The 21,050-nt window shown below is 40.5% G+C and overlaps 1 protein-coding gene across 1 annotated transcript; it reads right to left on the reverse strand.

Annotated features, from left to right (window-relative positions):
- Nucleotides 1-1,332: 1,332 nt before the first annotated feature.
- LOC131239457 (uncharacterized) lies at nucleotides 1,333-5,859 on the reverse strand. The gene is made up of 2 exons (XM_058237163.1): nucleotides 5,702-5,859; nucleotides 1,333-4,100 (listed from the first exon to the last, which is right to left on the reverse strand). The coding sequence occupies exon 2, from the start codon at nucleotides 3,947-3,949 to the stop codon at nucleotides 1,778-1,780; it is 2,172 nt and encodes a 723-aa protein (XP_058093146.1). The 5' UTR covers nucleotides 3,950-4,100; nucleotides 5,702-5,859; the 3' UTR covers nucleotides 1,333-1,777.
- Nucleotides 5,860-21,050: the final 15,191 nt, after the last annotated feature.

Raw genomic sequence — 21,050 nt, forward strand, 5'->3', positions numbered from 1 at the left:
TCCAGAGGTATATCAGTAGATGCATAGCAAAAGTAAAATTAGAAAAATATATATATGCCAATATGAATAAATGCCGCCTGATGATGAAAAATGAATCGCTGAGAGGCAATGATAAATAGAAGTAAAGAAAAAAAAAAGCACATATTGCTAGCTTGCCTCTAGGTAAATAAGATAAACTCATAGGTGAAGCAGGCAGCATCATGTACCATCCTCGCAAAGGCTGCAAGAGTGGAATTACGTCAGGAATGAGCGATGTGGTCTCAGAAGTCAGAACTGGCATTGATAAGCCACCAAGATGGTCAAAATCTTATTCAAGTCTCTAATATGAGCATGAAATTGCGGTAGTGATTAGAGAGTTGAAACAAAATGGTGTCATCAGCAAATATCAGTGACAAAATCAGGGGGAAATACTACACAATTCACATCAATCGATCCTGTGTTTGCAGTCCTTTAATAAATGTAGGATACATCAGCTTGCATGTAGGGAAATAATAATAATAATAATAATAATAATAATTAAAAAAAAAGTAATTGCTTCTATAAACACAATTCAAGGATTTAACCTCAAATGTTTTCATTTGCAATCCAGCAGAAACACTTCCTTGGCCCATTAATGCGAACTAGAGGACCGCATTGTGGCATATATGAGAGGAAGCTAAGATGATGCTAATCCATATTTACAAATAAGAGTTCTGCTATGCACACATACACATCTACACGAGGTCAATCTTACCAACCTGGCAAATGAGTCAGACATCTGAGCCATGAATCAGGTGGGTGGCTACCACATAGATGACCCGACACAAAAATCCAGCTGGTTCACTAATCAGGTGGACTGCCTCATGTGTTGAATGTTGACTGTTAAGCCAGCACCACCCACACGAAGCCAATCCTACCAACCTGGTACGCAGATGGACATCTAACCATGCATCAGGTGGGCGACCACCATGTAGATGAGCAGGCCAAAAATAGTGCCAGTCCACTGATCAGGTGGGCTGTACTGTATGTTGAATGCAAACTGTTAGCAACTTTTTCTAAAACTAGTGCAGCCTGCCTTCCAAGCTGGCCAGCCTGGTTTTTGGGCAATGATCCACGCGGTGGGACCCACAATGCACATTGTCACATATAGAGGTGCATTGGACAGTGTGTTTGGGCTAAGCAGAGCTCTGCAAATAGATGTCCTGGAAAAGATGGAAGTGAATACTACGGGATAAAATGTCAGCCTTCCACAAATACAGTACTTGGATCAAAATAAGCTGACATCAACAATAGTAATCTACAACATGTTTTTGGGTCTAAAATCAGAACGAAGGAAATAGAAGTCGAAAAATATATGAAAAGAAGATGCAATTGCCTCACAGTTGAAAACAAGAACCAGAAATTTGAGCAAAGTCGTAAGGATACATGAGAGAGATTTGCAGCTCATGCATTGACCGAATTGACTGGCTGCAACAGAGAGACCATTGTCTTTTAAAGGAAAAACAGCTCTTTTGCAGTGAAGCAAATACGAGCAGCACTCACCTCATGGAGCTTCAAAAAGTTCCCCATACCAAAGAAACCTCATAGCAGTTTTAACCTCCAAAAGATATTTGATTTCCACAACTGACTCCCAAAAAATGATGTAAAGTCGCCTTAAGCTATCGCCATGTTGCAACTGAAATAGAGCTCAGGGCAATGCATGCTGACAGCAGCCCATTCGATTTTTTGCGAATAAGTTGATTGATACAGGTACTATCTTCGTCTTCCACATGGATCGAAAGCCCAAAACATCCTGAATTCAACTAGCAGGCTGTTGTTTTGCAGTCTCCACCACCTCATCTCTAGTTTCTGTAATTACCTGAAGAAGCTCCAGAGGCGTAGCTGCTGGGTCCAGCTCCCGGCAACCCTTCGGAGCATTTTGAGCTTCTTCTCCTGTAAGCAACCAAGACGGAACCTGATGGGAAAACCGAAACAACTCCTCTCGAGGGATCCTTTTAACTTGGTCAGGGTCCATATGCTTGTGAAACACTGTTTTGAAACCAGCAACCTTAACTAAGGGCGTGACGGACACCACCCCTAACTCCTCGTTATAATCTTCGAGTACCTCCACCATATCGTACTTGTGTATAACATCATCTGGGGTAGTTTCGCTCCAATCAGGAGACCAGTTCCTATAGAGAGCCCAAGTCTCACCCTGCCTTGGAAGGATCTTCACAACTCCTCGAACACCTTTGTCCCACCTAACCCTGTGTGAAAAAACATTGACTGTGTTGTTGACTTCATACCGGCCCACCCGGAATTCCCCACAAGTCTTGGTGAAACCAGAACCGACCCAGTTTACAGGACCCAGCTCGGTGTTGGATTTGGAGTTGAGCCAGCTAAAGCGCATCTTAAACGGTTTCAAAGAGATAACTTTCTGGATTAGAGCGTAAAAACGTGGCATCCCATCATCATCGTCATATGCAGCCCACACCTGGTTGGCATCAAAAGATGCTTCTGTCCGATCTTTGTCAAAATCATGGAAGTCAGGATCTGGAACAGTGATCACTACTGGTTTGGGCAGTACTGCACTAGGACCTTGTTTGTTGCCATCTGCGGACCCATCTAACTTGTTAGGATCATTTGAATTGACATTTGCTGCCACAGATTTGGCACCTTTTCCTGAATTCCATTCATTTAACTTCTTGCGGATTTCTATCCTAGCTTTCTCCATTAACAAATTCCGCATCTCTAGCAACGAGCTAGAAATGCCATTGGCTCTATCCGTTTCAAAAACACCCATGTTCGCATTTGTTCCATTTGTTCCTCCAAAATGGTTTCCACCATCGTCATCTCTCCTTTTCTTTGTTGGCCTCTCTGCCGATGCAGCCACATTGCTAGTAGAAGCAGCATTATTGTTAGCCGCATGGGAACCACTAGATGTCCTCCTCGAAGAATAATTCCTCCTTCGAAGTGACTCCTCACGATCTCTCCTCACTTTATCGTATGTGTGGTGCACCACATTGGCAGCTTGAGCGCCAGCAGGAGCTGAGACGGTCGCGACACCGGGTGTGGTTGAGAATGTGGCCCACTGGTAGCTCACGTGATTATATGCATTGTGGCCCACTGCATGCTGGTACGCTGCAGTTCCCATGTTAGGAACAGTTGAGGCATTTCTTCCATGACCATAAGCAGTTTTGTTTGCAGCATTATGGTTCGCATTCTGTTGGCGCTGCTGGGGAAAAGACCACGGGACAGAGGCATTGGAACCATTCGTTGGAGTCCCTGTCTCTACAGCCAAAAAAGGTTTGTGGCAATTCGGACAAAGAAGATTGTGATTGAGATACACCCGAAGATACTCGTATTGCATCTTGCACAGATTACATGAAGTCCAAAATGTATTGGGTTTCGACTGACGTGAAACGGCGGGAGTGGTGGCAGGAGCAGTAGCAGGGGCGGTGGTTGGTGCCGAACGGGCAGCACTCTTTGGAGGCCTTGTGTTCGAAGATGTGGTGTTAGCAGATTTATGAGAACCGTTAGCATTAGGGGCAGACTGGTTCCGGCTTGGCTGCGAAGCTTTCTGTTGGGATCCTTTAGCGTTCCTCTTCTGATCATATGCCGTTCTCCTAGTCTTATCAGATAACACACTCCAAGCCTCGGAAAGGAACTTAAATGCACCATCAGCACCTATCGACTTGTTCTTGTCAGGGTGAAGTGTAAGGGCCAACTTCCTGTACTGCTTTTTAACAGTCTCATCGTCGGCGGTAGCACTCACATTGAGAATTGCATACCAATCTGTTTCGCCGGCTATTTTGTTCTCTGCAGCGAGGTACACATCAAGGGTCGCTAACATTTGGGAAATACCCTCCAGCTCCGGATTCAAGTTGTGGGCCTTTAAAGCAAATTTCTTAGCAGCTGCAACATCCTTTGCTGTAAACTTCCTCTCAGCAATCTGTTTTGCCCTGAGGGCCTCATCTCTATTGCAGTCCATTCTTTAGTCTTCTTCTCTCTTTTTTCTTGCACACTGGCAATGGATGCCTCCGCAAAACCAACAAGAAGTCAACTGCTGCTATCTGATTCTACAACCCAAGCGTATTCCAGCATTTTGCCAATCAATCATCCTGGTCTCGACCACTCAAACCCTATTTCACATAAAAAGAAGAAGAATACTTGCTTAATAAAATTAATAAAATTGCACAAAGCCATGGGGTACCAAAAAAAAAAAATCACAAAGCAAATCCAAATGAACAAGGAACACATCTTCTCAGTCACCGCCATAGTATAAATTCTCAAACAACCCAATGCAGTGACAATGCATGCTTTGCGTATAATCTCCATTGTGCTCCCCACCATACACATGGCAGATGTGTGTTATGATCAGGAATGCCAATGGGGTGGGCCACCACAGGGATGGGCCACATGCCAACAATCAAAGCAATTCAGCAACCCCAAACATCCAATCACTGTAAGGTTTGCTAATAGAATCTGGCATTGCTCGTTTTCTGCTCAACTTTGAAAAAACAATCCATTTCCATGCCGCTGATTTAAGCTGGCTATTTTTTCTCGGATTGCATTGATTTTTGGACCAAGCCACATCCAGTCATGATTCCAGGCCACACATATGTCAACTATTGAGGTATTCCACAGGGCACTTCATGCCACTAGCCCTTTTTTTAGTACAATTCAGGTGCTTAAAACAACATGAAATCAACAACCAAAATGCATGCCATCGAACTAGAGCAAGGACTTCAACTACAATTCAATCAAACCCAGCAACAACTTCCCATTAAGAAACTAACACACATTAGAAAACTTGCACGAAGATCAAAGATGTACTTAGACAACACTTAGTCAACAGAACAAAGCGGCCATTTGTCTTTGTTCGACTCATCAACCATACGGATGAGGCCTTTTTTCTGTGGTCTACAGCCATTCATCTGGCACATTCCATTATAGATGGACACATCAGCAAAAAAACCTTCACTGGGCAGTCACGAATCAATAGTTGGACGAAGTAGGCAATGCCTCACATTCTGCAGAAGAAAATCCACCCATCATATTTCCAATAGCGGGGATTTTCAACATATGACCAATTCATGATGCTGCCCACCATGTTAATGCTCTGGATCAAGGAAAGGTGTGGTCCACCTGTACACTCGGTGGTACGACAACAGAAATTATTCTGCGTGGCCAAACAATGCATATTTCCCCCATCTAAACCATCTATGATCTGGGCATTCAGTGTTACCGACAACATCGAATCAACAATAAGAACAAACAACACAAATTTTAAAATTACAAGGCAGTCAACCACAATTCATTCAAACTCAACAAGAACCACAGAAAAAAACAGGCCTAAATTTGAAATCATGCATGAAAATCAAAACCCTCATATACGCAACCTCCCTTCATTTAAAGTACACAAATTATCATAAGACATCTTCGAAAAGAAAAGAACCCAGACACAAAAGGCCGAAAAAAAAAATCAAAAACCAACGAAACCCCACTTCTCAAATCATTTCAAAAACCCAAGCAAAGATCGACAAACCCCGTGGATCTACGAAAACGTACGGTTAAGACAAGATCCAACGGTCAGGATCCTTCTATTCCCCTTCCAAAGGCACCCACTTTCGGTGTTTGGACAGAAACCCTAAACATTCGATCTAACACCTCAGTCCACGGCAGGCAGTGAAATTACATTCAAAACAGAGAGGGGTAAAAAGGGAAACGAAGGAGAAATTACCAAGTTGAAGAAATCTCGACCGTCGAAGGAATTTGAATGTCATGGCCGCCATGAGAAGACCTCCATCGCCTGTTTTTTCCACCCCTTTCCCACCCAAATCCAAAAAAGAAAACAAAACCAAAGCTCTCTCTCTCTCTCTCACACATATACTAATGAGAGGAGATATAAAAAATAAATAAAAAGGCTTTCCTTGTTTTTAAAGTATTTTTGGCTTAACCCCACTAGTTTGAAACCCTAACTAGGGTTGGTTTTAACCCTAGGGTTAGATTATATTTCCCACTTGCCTTAAATAGAGATTTTAATTTATTAGTAGAATATTAATTATAGCTTTTGTATACAGAGAGAAAAAGGAATTTCAATGTATTTTTTTATTTTTTATTTTTTATTTTAACTTTTCTTTATAATTAATGTGTCCACGTGGGACCCACATGTGGTGTATTGCTGGTTGCTACTAATGTGGGGCTTTTTTTTTTTCCCAACTCATGGGTGGGGTTTGGTTAGGTTAGAGATGTCCTGTGATTTGACCATGGTCAGGTTGAAATGGGTCAAGATGACCATGATGGATGGTCAGATTAACTAGGATGTTGGGTTAAAGGTAACTGCACATCACATGGGCCATCTTTTAGATGACCCACTTCCCCATGAGAGGTGACTTGGGTATGAGCCTTCTTGTGATGTGACTGGCCCAGGTTTTTTGGTTTCCATCATCATCATGTGGGGCCCACATATGGAGGGGTTGTTGTTAATACCATAGACTTTGATTTTTCTTTTTCTTTTTTTTTCTTTTTTTTTTTTTCTTTTTAACTCACATGCTATTGGGTTAGGTTTTAACCCTTGTGGGTTAACCATGGTAAGGTGGTGTGGGTGACCATAGTTGGGTTAGTTAGATTAACTATAGTGTTGGGTTAAAGTAGGGTTATGTGGACCACCCAAAAGATCCCCCACCTCATGAGAGGTGCCTGGTGCGTGATTTAACCTCTTGTCAAAGTGGGTCCCACCTATTTGCTTTCCTCCTATCACCCTTCATCTCATGTCAGCTTCCATCTTGATGCTCTGGTGATGTGCTTTCTGAAAATCAATGAAGGAGATTAAATCAAATATCACTATATTATTATTATTACTATTATTATTATTATTTTGTTGTTTTTAATTATTATTACCATTTTTAATATTATTGATCATCTACAGCCAGTTGCATGTATGAGTGTAATACTAATGTTTTATATCATTATTTTATTATTATAATTATCATCACCATCAAAGTAAATTATCTACATTGACTGTACACTTGTTCCCCTTAGTGGGCTGGCACGATTTTCAACCACACATGCACTGTGGGACCCTTTGATGAACGTCTCAGATCCAACACATGTGTGCCACACTTACATGCATAGTACATTTGCCTGTGGCACTTGAAGATGTGTGGTCAAGATGCATTTGATTACATTGAACTTAACAAGGGGGTAGTTTTATCAAGGAAATAAATTAATAGAGGTATTTTAATCATATAAGGAATCAATTATTTTGCATTTTCATTGTGGTAATTGTACTTATCAATGCTTATTATTATTATTATTATTATGTCAATATTATTAATGAACACCTACAACCAGTTGGATGTGCCATATGCAACCTTGCTCAAAAGCCAATGTGTCACTTGAAAAGAGCGTCTCTCGTCTCATCCATGTGTTCAGGCGGACAGCACTGCAAAGATTGCCTGGCACAGAATTTAGATAATCTGATTCAGCGAAATGTGTATATCGAGTCAGAACACCATTGAATGAAGCATAATGTCGCTGCTGGTGCTCTTCGAATCACCTGTTGTTTTTCAAAGCGTCTAAAACCTCTTCTATTATTAGTGTTAGGAAAGTAACACACGCAGTGTAAAGATAAAAAGAAGATCCAATGGTTACAAGTAAGTCTCTTTTGGTGTTAAAAAACTCATAATTACTAATGTATAATAACTTGAAAACTATTTTCATATTATGATATTAACCATTTATATCTATACTGGCATCTATCCAATCACAATTCCACATCTAATGATTATTTTAATAGCTATTGGTTGGATGGTTAGGATTGCTTGATTGGTTTGATCCCATGGTGCACTCACAACTTAAGTGGTGTTTATGGCCATCTATCGGAGCCACTAGCGATGAAGTAAGGGTTTTGTGAAATCAAAGGGGAAGCGATTTCTTAACAAGTTCATTGACATATAACTTAAACCTGTGATACAAGTTTAAAAGCTTCCAAATCTCATTTATAATGCAAAGTTTTAATCTTGTCTCGAAAACAACGGCCACCATTCAAAAGTACATGTCCACAAAGCAAGTAGATGGCACAAACTCAACATGTGTGCCCAACTCTTTGATAGACTCTCTCCATAATCTCCCTTTTATTTGTAAATGCAAGCAAGAGCTTATACTAAAAAAGGCCAAATCATTGATTTGTTTGTTTCTTTATTGCAATTTTGTGATCTGGTTACCATTAGAAAGGTTGTAGCATGGGCACTGTAACATCACAACCTCCTAAGGTAAGAGATAAAAGACCTCCTTAAAATGTCCATATGGAGGATGTATATGGTTTTCCATCTTTGGATTTAAATAGTGTCCTTCTCCTTTTCTGCAAGTGGGGAAATGGTCCCGCAGAAGATCTTGTACACCTGATCTTTTGGCCTTTTCTAGGGGCAAAGTCACCTACAACACATGTTTTAAAGTCTCTAAGGCACCCTAGCTCTGTGGATCCCACCATGTTGTATGTGTAAAATCCACTCTAGCTCTCTAGAGCTCATTATACATGTGAAATCTATTCCATCCATCAGATGATAATCTTTATTTAAATTTATAAATAAAAGATTAACTTGATAATAATAAATAAATAAATAACCTGTACCTAATGTTTATATAAATAATGAAAATTTGGATAAAAACCTCCGAGTTCACGCATTGTGTCCCGTCTGAGTTTTGAGTTAGGTTGTTATTTGTTGACTTCCTTTATCATACCAAGTCACACTGATGAAGAATGAGCTTGCTAAAAGATAGAGTTGCATGTGATTATTGTTTTCATAAATAATCAAAATACTCCATGATTCCTTAGGAGGACGGTAAGTTGCTTGCTAGTGCTTTTTTTTCTTCTTCTTTTTTAATTTCAAAAGTCATCAGTGCTCATGGAAGATTATCATGTGCAGCTCAATAGAAAACTGACCACATGCAGGCACTATATGTGAACTTTCGTAGGCAGCCTCCTTTGTCCCACCCCTTGTGGGTTCATGACATTGCCATCGTACTATTCTAAGACACACCATAATGATTGCTTGCATTGAAATTAGCCTAATATATAACACATTTCGTCATTTGGATGACTCTTGTGCATTAAGTTGGACCGCAAGCCATCTATTTAATTCAACATTGTGGGCCACCCAATGAGTGGATCAGCATGTTTTTCGCCACAAGCAACATTATAAATACACAAATGACCTGGTAGACTCAACTCAATTCGAAAATTTGCATGTGCATGTATGTGATCATCTCTAAAATTGAGGACTGTCTGCCAAAGCTATCTCCTCGGAAATTAAATAAAAAAAAACATTAGGCCTGGTTTAGTAGACGCTTAAAAATGACTTGTCTTGTTTTAATCAACAATAATTTTATATTAGAGATCTTAATCTCATTTTTTACATGATTACATTTTAAATTACTATCAATTAAAATGAGATACATTCATTTGTTGGTGTCTACTAAACATAGCTTTATCTCATTTTTTGCATGATTACATATTAAATTATTGTTGATTAAAATGAGATAAACTCATTTGTGGGTGTCTGCTAAACAAAGCTTTATTAAATTGGGCTAGAATCTTCTTATTTAGGAGAACTATGAAGCATCCCTTAGGGAGTGTTAAGCAGACGTTATTAGATGGGATTAGGTGGGATGGAACTGTATATGGTATTGTGCAAATTTCATCCAGCGTTTGGAGAGAATGGGAAAGGGTGAAAATGGGTTAAATTGTGAAAATTTTTGAAATGGTTTGTTAATGTTAGTAAGTTCTTATGTCCCACTATGATGTATGGGTTATATCGACACCATCCACCTATTTTTGGATATCAATTTAAGGCATAGCCCAAAAATCAAACAAATTCAAAGTTTAACTAGACCCCACCATAGAAAGTAGTTGGGATTGAATCCCTACTAGGGAAAACTTCCCGGGGGCTATGGAAGTTTTGGGTCAAGCTAATATTTGTATTTTCCCTTCATTGTAGTCTATTTAACTTTATAACTAGGTTAGATAGCTAATAAACATGATGGTGGACCCTAAGAAGATTTCAACTATAGGTGTTATTATTATGTTGTGGTCCACATAAGTTCTGGATTACCTCATTTTTTGGCTCATGCCATAGAATAAGGTTACAAAATGGATGAAAGATACCGATATAACATATATATATATATATATTACTCTCAATAAATCTAAATGTTGATTGGTATATCTATTCAATAGCCAACAAATGGATTGAATGACACTACGGTACAAATTAGGCATGAAGTTATGTTTGCCACATGGTATTCATAGTCACAAGGGACAATTCATGTCACATGTAATAATTATATTTTTCTAATCTCATACCTCTTAATCTCATATAATATCATGCACCAAACACCCCCTAACCATTGTGGGGCCCACTAGATGAATGGTCTGTACATAAACCTTGGCCCCACTAATGGGTGCCATCCAAATTTCACTCCAAGGTTTGACGAACATACTGATGTAAAATGATGTTTTGACGCTTCAGATGGTCATGGTCGAGATTATCAACGGCCATGATCAATGAGAATGCATGATTAATAAAAACATGGCCGATTGAAACATCATTCACTACGTGGTTCACTAGATATTGGGGATTGGATTTACATTTCCAAAGGTGAAAGAGAATGGACTCACGTGAGTTACAAGAAGAAGGTGGCTCTGTGTACACGTACAGCAATGAAACACGTGGGATAGATCTAGGCCATACACAGGCTAAAATATGGCCCTAATGCACTCCATGGATTGATGATTCAGGAGACTCGGCCTGACTCGTTCAGTTCGAAGTTGAGTAGGGTTCTGATGAGTCAGGAGATGACTCGTTCGAGTCAGGCTGAGACGGAAGCGGATTGGCCGATGTACCACACACCACCAACCTAGCTGTGTGGGTACGTGTCGTGCGAGGACGATCGCTGACGCTCCTCGAGCTCCGAGTTGTACGAACGGTCCAAAAGAGATCAAATTTACATAGGCCCCACGATGGTGTATTTATCATATCTACACCGTTCATCCATTTAGCGAGATCATTTTAGTCTTGATCCCAAAATGAGTAGTTTCCAAGGCTTAAGTGGACCATACAACATATTGCAGTGGTGACAATGATTCTCACCGTTAAAACATTCGTGGCCCATCGTAATGTTTACTTTCCATCCAATCTGTTCATAAGGTCACCAAAGACATGAATTTTAGAGAAAAACAAATATCATATTGACCTAAAATTTATGTGGCCCCCCAAAGGGTTTCAATGGCAGGCAATCAATCCCCAGCTACTTTTAATATTGTGGTCCACGTGACTATTGGATCTATCTTATTTTTGGGCCCAAGTCTTACGACAAGCTAACGAAGTGGATGGACGGTTTGGATATAACTAATACCTCATGATGGGACCCACAGAACTTGGTGTCTTAAACACATCAGCCACATCGGTGGTGTGTGGTACACCAGCCAATCCGCTTCCGGCTGAGACGGAGTCACATCCGACCTGGACTGGTCGACAATCCATGCTCTACGCATTTGGGGCCACGCAAGTGTAAAAGGGCGCGGCTTCTGTGGATCCTTGACTATAGGGCCCATCTTAATATATTTGTCTTACATCCATGCCGTCCATCCGTTTTGCCAAATCATTTTAGGGAATGAGCGTAAAAATGCTACAGATCTGACCATACCACAAGAAACGTTAGTGATTGACCATTAAAACTTTTTGTGGGCTACAAAAGTTTTAGATCAAGCTGATATTTGTAGTTTCCCTTCATCCTCGTCTGAGTTACCTTATCAACGGGTTGGATGGAAAATAACCATTACGGTGGGTCCTATGAATTTTGTTTTTTACTGTAGGCATTCAATCACCACTATTTCCGGTAACCAGGTCCACCTTAGATTTGAATCCCCTTCAATTTTTTATTATCATGCATTAAAATGATCTGAAAAAATGGATGGATGGCGTGGATGTAAGACACATACACCAAGGTGGGCCTACGGGGATACACCAACCTCAGTGGATCTACCCACATGAGGGAAAGGGATTATCAGAAAAAGGAAAAGTGACCCACATAAAGGTAAACTTGGGGCCCACTAGATGACTGAAAAAGCCTTATTATTCAGTAGGCCGTGTTGATGGTGGTCCCCACTTGATGAACGGCCCGATTCCTATGCACTTCTGCTGCTCTGTCCGTACGTAGCGTACGTTAACAAGGCTCGCGCAGTAAGGAAGCATTGTGATTTGTGACGGACCATCGTTGAAAATTTCTTTGCAAAATTCAGCTGCTCTCCCGACCCTTGTCAGTGGAATGTGACCGCTTCCGTACCACGTAACCGTCTGTAGACTTGCTGTAGGCTACTTTTGTTCTATGGCTTGTCTATGTAATGGCCCACTAAAAAGCTGTAAATTCAAGGGAGCGGATTAGGTGAGACCCTAGAGCCCCTGAGGTGGGGTGGGACCACTGACTGTGGGGTCCACTGTGATGTATGTGACTACATCAACGCCGTCCGTCTGTAATGAAAGCTCATTTTAGGTAAATGAAGCAGTTCCAAGTCATAGATGTACTGTAGTATAGGACAAAGCTGTGATTAGTCATTAAAAGCTTATTGTGGGCCAAAAAAGCTTTGGGTGAAGATGATATTTGTGTTGTCTCTTCATCTAGGTGTTTGTGACCTTATCAACAGGTTGGATGGAAAAATCAACATTCCAATGGAATCTATAAAGATTTTAATGGTGGAGATTCAATCACAGGTTGGGATGATGCTCTAAAATGAGATAGAAAAATAGATGGACGGCATGGATATCTAACAAATACATCAAGGTGGGCCCCACACGGTTAGGGTAAGGTGTTACCCTGGGTATCAGCTAATCCGCTCCCACCACCTAAGCCAACTCCAAGTCCCGACGTTTGACCGGTAAACACAACACCGACCAGCTAGCTGGTGACAGAGTGTCAAAGCTCTGTGGACCCCACCATGATGTATCTGTTTTAGCCACCATATCCATCTACTCATGCTAATGTTGGAAATAAAAGAGATTGTATATTTACTGTTGAAAACTTCTTAAGGGCCACAGAAATTTCTAAATCAAGCTGATATTTGTATTTTCCCTCTATTCAGGTTTTGTGAACTTATCAACCGTTGGATTGCAAATAAACCCTAAAAAGTTTTTAACGGTGGACATCCAATCAATACTACTTCCAATGGTGTGCTCCACCTGAGATTTGGATCTGCCTCATTGGGCTCATGTCCTGAAATGAGCTGGGAAAATGGACGGCGGTGGGCCATGGAGGTTTGACTCGGGCTAGCTGGCTGGTGTTGGGGTCAGTAGCCAAACCGCAACCCTGTTAAAAAGGCATGAATAGATACTTCCACGGGTAGATGTGGTTCTGATGCACGTGAATGGTGTCCATGATACTCTTCCTCTGTGTAACTGGGGCCATGGTTCATTGATCCAGTCCGTTGATATCATAAGACAGATCACGGATGATACATGACTCAAAAATCTGACAGATAGTAAGATCCTAAAGATCTAATATTTTCATTTTTATGTGGACCGTTACTGTATTTTCTCGTAACCATCCATTTGTGGGCCACTGATCGAAGGGTTGGGAACCATGAACAAGGCTGAATTTTCGAGCCTCTAATATGGACAGTAGAAGCCGTAAGATCAATGCTATCGATCATCGAACCAACGGCCATCATGATTCGTTCTGATGCATCAGTGTACTATAATTCCTCATGGGCATAAAATCACTTCCAACACGAACATATAAATTTAGTGTAATAAATAATGGGAATAATATGAGACGTTTATATACACCGCGATTTGTGATCCAACCCGTTCTCTCCAGGCCCACTGAATCTGATCGAAGCCGTTCATCTAGTGGGGTATGGTTGATGGTTCGTTGATCTAATTTCTGATGGCAGTTGATCCAACCCCGTGATAACCGATCCTCGAGACTAGTCTAAGTTAATGGTTGGATTATCCGTACGATTTTCATTACGTGACATGGGCGGCCTAATAGAAGAATTATTCCGTTCACTAATGTGGGCCTCCTACTAAATGGTGTTGTTGAATTTTTGCACAATTCTGGGCGTCCATTAAATGCACATGATCATCAATTATTCAGCCTTTTTAAAAAAACAAATTAATTAGGAATCTATAAGTCGGCTTCGATTATTTGGACGACTGTATCCAAGCTGCCCATTTGACGTGGAGTCGCACTAGTGTCCCTGTCTATGGGTATATCAGTTGAACCGTGACTTTAGAGCCTATCTTGATTAATTTGTTTTATATCCACGCTATCCATCAGTTTTGCGGTCGCATTCTAAGTCATGGGCTCAAAAGTGAAGCAGATCCAAATATCAGGTGTGCCACAGCATAGGAAATAGTGGTGATTGAATGGACACCATTAAAAACTTACGAGGGCCCACCGTAATGCTTATTTGCCATCCAACCTGTTAATAAGGTCACACGCACCTAAATGAAGGTAAAACCCGAATATCAACTTGATCCGAAACTTTTGTGGCACTCTGTGGACGTTGGATCTTAGGTGGGGGAATCAACTTATTTTTCACGAGTTGACTCTCTCGACCGCTTTAGGGGTTAAGAGGATATTATTTGTCGTTGGAGTTACCACCAACCAATTGTTGTGATTCTACAGTTAGTTAGACATTGTAGAAGCGTTTAAGATTGAGAATTGCCCTATTGAGTTTGCGTTCCAGATATTTTGCATAAGGTGCCACAGTTACAGAGATAGAAGGCGTTAGACACTTATTCCATCCATACGAGTGCACGATCTTTATTTCACAAGATTTAACTAATTTATGAGGGATAAGAATAATTATCACACACAAAATATTGAAATACAATGCAATGCTGATGATAGGTAATTGGCCTGAACTTTTGATGGGCAGGATCCGATTATATCGACAAGCCGTAGAGTAAAGTGCAATGTATATAGGAATGTGATGTATGGCATGCTCGATGTTGTGTTGATGCCTATGAAAAAATGACATCTAACTTGCTTGGTTTTGATAGGCAGGCTCTAATTATATCAGCAAGCTACAAAACACACGCATGCCAATTAGATATAAGAAAACGATAAAATGCAATGTATTGATGATATATTTGAGTAGCAAGGGGGTTGAGAAAAGAAAATGTGTCGTACAATGCTAATGCTCAAACTTAGATGCAGCTAATTGAAGCTTGAATGGCTGGATGGACGGTAGTATCACAAAGGCTAGATCAGGTAACTCAGATTATGACTTAAGTGGCTTAAGAGACTTAAACTCTGGTCAGGTTAAGCTAGACTAGGGTTGGACTCTCTTTTTCTCACTCTCCTTGGTGAAGGAATGTGATGACTAGATGGATAAATCCCTAAGGGATGAAGAGGCTAGGAAATGAGAGTGGATGCCTGAAATGAGAGTGGATGCTTGAAACAGGAAGGGAATTGGGCTATTTATAGCCCATAAACCTAGTTTTCTTGCAATTCTTTCAAAGTACAGGGACAAGTGGTGGTTGAGGCGCTAGGATTGGATATTGCCACATGGCATCTTCTTATGAATTAGATGCGGTGGTTAAAGGGTAAATTTGGAAAAGGAAATGGGCATAAGAGTAAATACGTACTAACCACACACTTTAAGGGATGTAAAAGTGAAACTCCACATGCTTAAGAGGTGCATGCCCGAAGAGAGAGGGTATCACATGGCTGGAAGCAACCTAGTTACTGCCGGTACACACTTGGAACTTCTCCTTCGGTAGGTCACCTCCCTCACTCATTTGGAGGCTTTGATCTGAAGGACACTGCATCAAGCTTGTGCATTATACTTTGATTGGGCTTAATTTTGGGCTTGGTTTTGGACTCAACTAGGCAAGTTGGCTTGGTTGTTGGAATAGGTAGGCTGACTGAACGAGCTAACTCAGTGAGTTGACTAGGTGAGCTGACTCGTTGAGTTGACTCAATGCTCTAGGGTTGTAGGGTTTAAGATTACATCGACTTGGTTGTCTAGGTTGAGTTTGGTCGAGCTTAGGGTTCCTAGGGTTTAAGCCTCTACGGTTATGGTCATTGATTTAAACTCAATCAGCTTATCGGCCTGGGGTGGGGTGTCTACGCACTCAAAAAGCTTTTTGTTGTTAGCATTTACTCACCACTGGTTTTATATTGGGGTTGACCTAAGATTTGAATATGTTTTTTTTTTTTTTTTAATCATGACATAAGATGAGCTAGCAAAATACATATGCAGTATGGATATAAAACAAATGCATCGAAGTGGGATCTTCTTGGAATCCATAATTAAAAGCTATGACAAGTTGGGATCAGATGCCCTCCATTAGTTTGGTGTAGGTCACACCGTGATGACTATATGCCATAAAATCGATTCATATGACATGCTTCATTCGGATGGGAGAATTTGTTTTTGTTTTTTTTTAAAACCATAATTCCAAAACTCAAGTGGGTCATAGTCACACTACATTAATATAGAGGAAGCATATTATGTACTAAGTAACTTAATACATTATGCTTGCTTAGTAAACTTTGTGGGACCATTGTAGTTATGAATTTTATCTACTCCGTCCATCCATTTTACCAAATAATTTTAGTACACGAGCCTAAAATTGAAGCATGTTCAAGGCTCAAGTGGACCACACCACTAGAAATAGTGTGAATTAAATGACTACTATAGAAAACTTTGGGTGCCACAAGTTTTGGATCAAGGTGGTATTTGTGCTTTCCCTTCATCATGTTTGTGTACAAGTTGGATGAAAAATAAACATCACTATGGCCCCATGACGATTTCAACCATGGACATTATTATCCCCATTATTTCATGTGATGTGGTCCACTTGAGCTTTTGGTATGCTTCGATTTTGGTCTCATGCCTTAAAATCACATGGAAATGAATGGATAACATGGATAAGATGTATACATCCATGATGGGCTCTATGGAGTTGTAGACACCCTACTCAAAATGAGACTAAACTACTATTCTGACTTCTATTAAGCTTCAATAAAATCATCCTTAGGCAATTCGAGGACCATTGAAAATCCAATTGATCAAAAGCACAGGACCTTCGGTACATCTCGGGAACAATCAACAAACCTGATCGGCCGATCCAAAACCTGACAAATCAAATCCCAACCAATCAACCAAATGCTCTGGAAATCTAATTAACACCATAAAATCATCTTTATTTGACCCGTAAAACATCTCAAATGCAAATGGGTAGCACATTTAGGGTTTCAGGCACCTCCCCGATGCAAGCAATAGACTATAGTGACGAAATAAAACCACAAGGCCATGGCAAGCTGACAGTGACATCATCATCCATGCTCTATTTTTTCACTTCTACAGGTGTCAAAGTACCCATTTTATAATACCACATGGACCATCGGCATGCGATAAGCCCAAAATCAAGCTCAAGCCAAATCCTAAGCCAAGCTAAGACCCATCTAATTTTATATATAATCTAAGCCAAGTATAAACCAAGCTAAATCGTCAGCCAAGCCAAGTCAAATACTAAGCCAAATCTTAAACCAAATTCAAGACATTTTAAAGTCAAATTTAAGCCAAATCTAATTGGCACATCAAGGGGAGGTTTATCTAAGGGAGAATTGTTGAGGGTCAAATATTGCATATCAGACCCAGTTATTGCCTGGATTTATGAACATGGTACCGTTTAATAGCCTATTTTAATCATGTTTGTGTTGCAAAGTGGAATTGCGAGCTGGGACTAGATCGGGATGCTAAAAGCACAGATTTAATGTTCAGAATGCACTAAGGCAAGGGACGGACTCCAGGGGACCAAGATCGACGGAATTACACGCCAGGGATCTGCGAAAATCGAGAAACCGAAACTCAAGCGGCCTGAAAGTCAGCCAGAATGCAAGATCATGGGGTTCCCACCATCCGTTCAGCTCAAAACTTCATACATGGCCAGGGGCCCACAAATTAACCGTACATGTCGAATTTCAACCCTCAGATCCCTCCGAAAGTGGCCCAACAGACAGATCAACCCTTTAAATTATTATGTGGGGCCCGCCTGATATCTGGATATTCTTCAAGTTTGGTCTCAACCACTCAATTTACAAGAGGGGAGGAATAAGCGGAGTGGATCGACCACACGCATTACAGTGGACCCCACGTGCGACGTGTGTGTACACAACACGTTCGCACGCGAGCCGCACCGGGCCAAGACTCCTGCTCAAAGTTGGCTTACCAGACTCTTTCCGCAGCAGGAACAGCGAACGGACCAGCGTCCGCCAGTCTCTCTCAGTGGGGCCCACGAATAAGTCAATTCACTAATCTGAACCGTTCATTCATTCCGTGGGGTAGCTACGACCCTCGCCTAGGTGAAGTTTTAGTCCCATGCACACACATGCAGGCAGATTGCATGTAAACGCAGGAATGGACGGTGGGAACAAAGATCGCATGGGCCACACCGAATCCAACATGAAGCCAGCCATTTCTTACTTTTTTTTCGACGTTATTACAATGGACGTAGTGGATTTCATAGAAAATGAAAGGAGTGGGTCCCACCGACAGCCAGCGCAAGAAGCGCTGGCTCTGTTTCACAGTCCGTGAAATCTGGACGCTGTGGGCCCCTGTGTTCTTTTGATCACCGTCGGATTGATGATCCAGACCATCCACATGCTTCAACAGATGGCCATAGCCCCAGCCAAGGTGTCAGAATCAACAAATGTGTTGATTTGACGCCGCAAACTCAAATCAAACACAGGTTGTTTTGCTACGAAAAATAGAGATCGCGCGTCATGGAGTGCGGAAACTCCAGCCACCGCCTCGGGCACTCCAGCCGGTCTTTGCTGCCTATAAAGAGGGAGAGAGAGAGGCACAGTGGAGGGGAAAAAAGGGGTTGCTTTGAAGAAGTTTTCCAGCCGTGGAAGAAGACAGTTTTTCCCTTTTCTTAGTTGTATTTTCTGTTTCTTTTGTTTTAATCTTTTTAATTTGAGGATAGCCTCATCATGGTAGGCTAAACCTCTTAGCTAGGGCTAAGAGGTGAAGCTTGTGGCGTGATGGGGTTGATCTTACGACGTGGATGCATGTGATGAACTATATTTAATTCTAGTTAGATGAAAGAATACTTTAGTTTTTAATGGTTTATTGTGACTTACATTACAGTAGATCTGCGATGGCTTGAGTATTCCCTTTTCCTTTCTTGTGATTATGAAGCCAGGATGCCCTGTTGTTTACCATCACCCCTTGGACATGGTGGGATGGCGAAACTCTTCCTGACATTCATACATCACCCAGATTCGCTGTGAATTAGTTTAATTCTGTTGTTTGCTTTGTCTCATGGGCATGGTTTTGTGATGAAATTCATTCTAATTTACACCTGTCTAATCACTTGAAAACTAGATTAAATGAAGTTCAGAATTGATTTCCAGGTATATCTTCCAACTGGATGAAGATGGGACTCGAAGTCCAGTTGAGTTCATGAATTGGCCGTAGATCTCCCTGATCTCTACAAGTGGATCCTTTGAATCCCTAGTCTCCTTCCTCTGAATTCCTTATGTTTTAGATTAGTATTTCACTATTATTCCTCAAAAATCATTCGATTTAAATTTCATCTTGGTCTAGTTCTATTTCTACTTGGTTTCAAAGTACGTACAGGTTTCAGTCCATTGGGATTCGACTTCGGTCTCATCGAGTTTATTACTACATCACAACCCTATACTTGGGGAGTGAACAAGTTTTTGGCACCATTGCCAAGGACTGACGGCTACGATTTTCTGAAATTAATTAGTTTTAAAATTAGTTTAAGATTATGATTTTTCTAACTATAGGTGTAGGTTTTTCTGATTTCTAGAAACTAACCTGTTTTCTTGTTTTGTAGGATCCTGACATAAGTTTCTAAATTGGTAATTCTTTTTCTAATTTCTCTACTTTTTCTACTTTTAAAATTAGGGTTTGAATTTTAGAAATTTTCTAATTCTAGTAATTTCCTATTTGTAGGAAATAGTTTATTTTTAGAAACTTTCCTCTTTTGTTGTTGGAAACTAGGTTAGTTATTTCCCTTTTTAGAAATTAACTTTTTATTTTTGTCTTTTAGTAACTTTCTTATTCTAACTCTTTTAGAATCTAATTTTGTTTCCTAATTTTCTACTTATAGAATTTTTGTTTAGAAACTAACTTTCCTATTCTGTAGGCTTTTAAGATAAAAATTTCTAATTCGGTAAGTTCTTTCTCTACTTTCAATTTTTTAGATCTCTTTTAGCAACTAATTTAGGACTTTCCTAATTTATTTTAGAAATTTCCACTTTCTTTTAAGGAATTTCTTCTTTTAGAAACTGGTTTGTTTCTTCCTTTTTAAGGATTTTCTAATTATAGACCTTCTCTTTAGAAACTGATTTGTTTTGTTTTCTTTTGCAGGTGTTGTTACTTAGGGCTTTCAATTTGGTAACTTCTTTCCAACTCTCTCTTTTTTCTAGATTTTCTTTTTCTTTCTCAGAATTAGGTTTCGAATTTGATTAAGGGCTGCGAGTGTTTCATGCCCAAGTGGGCCCGTGATAACACTCGACATCTCTTGACTGAAGGAGGATTGGTTGAGGGGTTGACTATCCATCGTAGGACTAGACACCACTCGAAATCCCCTGAGTTAATTGAAGTGATGACTGAAAACCAACCTCTTCTGCCCCAACCTAAGGTGGAGGACATTCAGGATGAGAATGAGGTGTATCAAGCACTCCCGCCACGTACTTTACGAGATTGTTTACAACCAGCGGGAGTGAGTACGCCCTCATGCATGATTTTTTCTGAAAATACAGGACATATGGACATCAAGCCAGGGGTTATCCAACTCCTTCCTAAGTTCCATAGGCTTGAATCTGAAGAACCATATCTACATTTAAAAGAGTTTGATGAGATCAGAGCTACTTTATATTTTCAAAATGTGTCTGAGGACACAGTCAAGCTGAGACTCTTTCCTTTTTCCTTAAAAGAGAACGCTAAGACGTGGTTACATTCATTGCGTCCTAGATCTATTGGCACATGGAATGATATGCAAAGGGAATTTATAAAGAAATTTTTTCCACATCATAAAACGATT

This window comes from Magnolia sinica, chromosome 3 (assembly GCF_029962835.1).
Source record: "Magnolia sinica isolate HGM2019 chromosome 3, MsV1, whole genome shotgun sequence".
Lineage (NCBI taxonomy): Eukaryota > Viridiplantae > Streptophyta > Magnoliopsida > Magnoliales > Magnoliaceae > Magnolia > Magnolia sinica.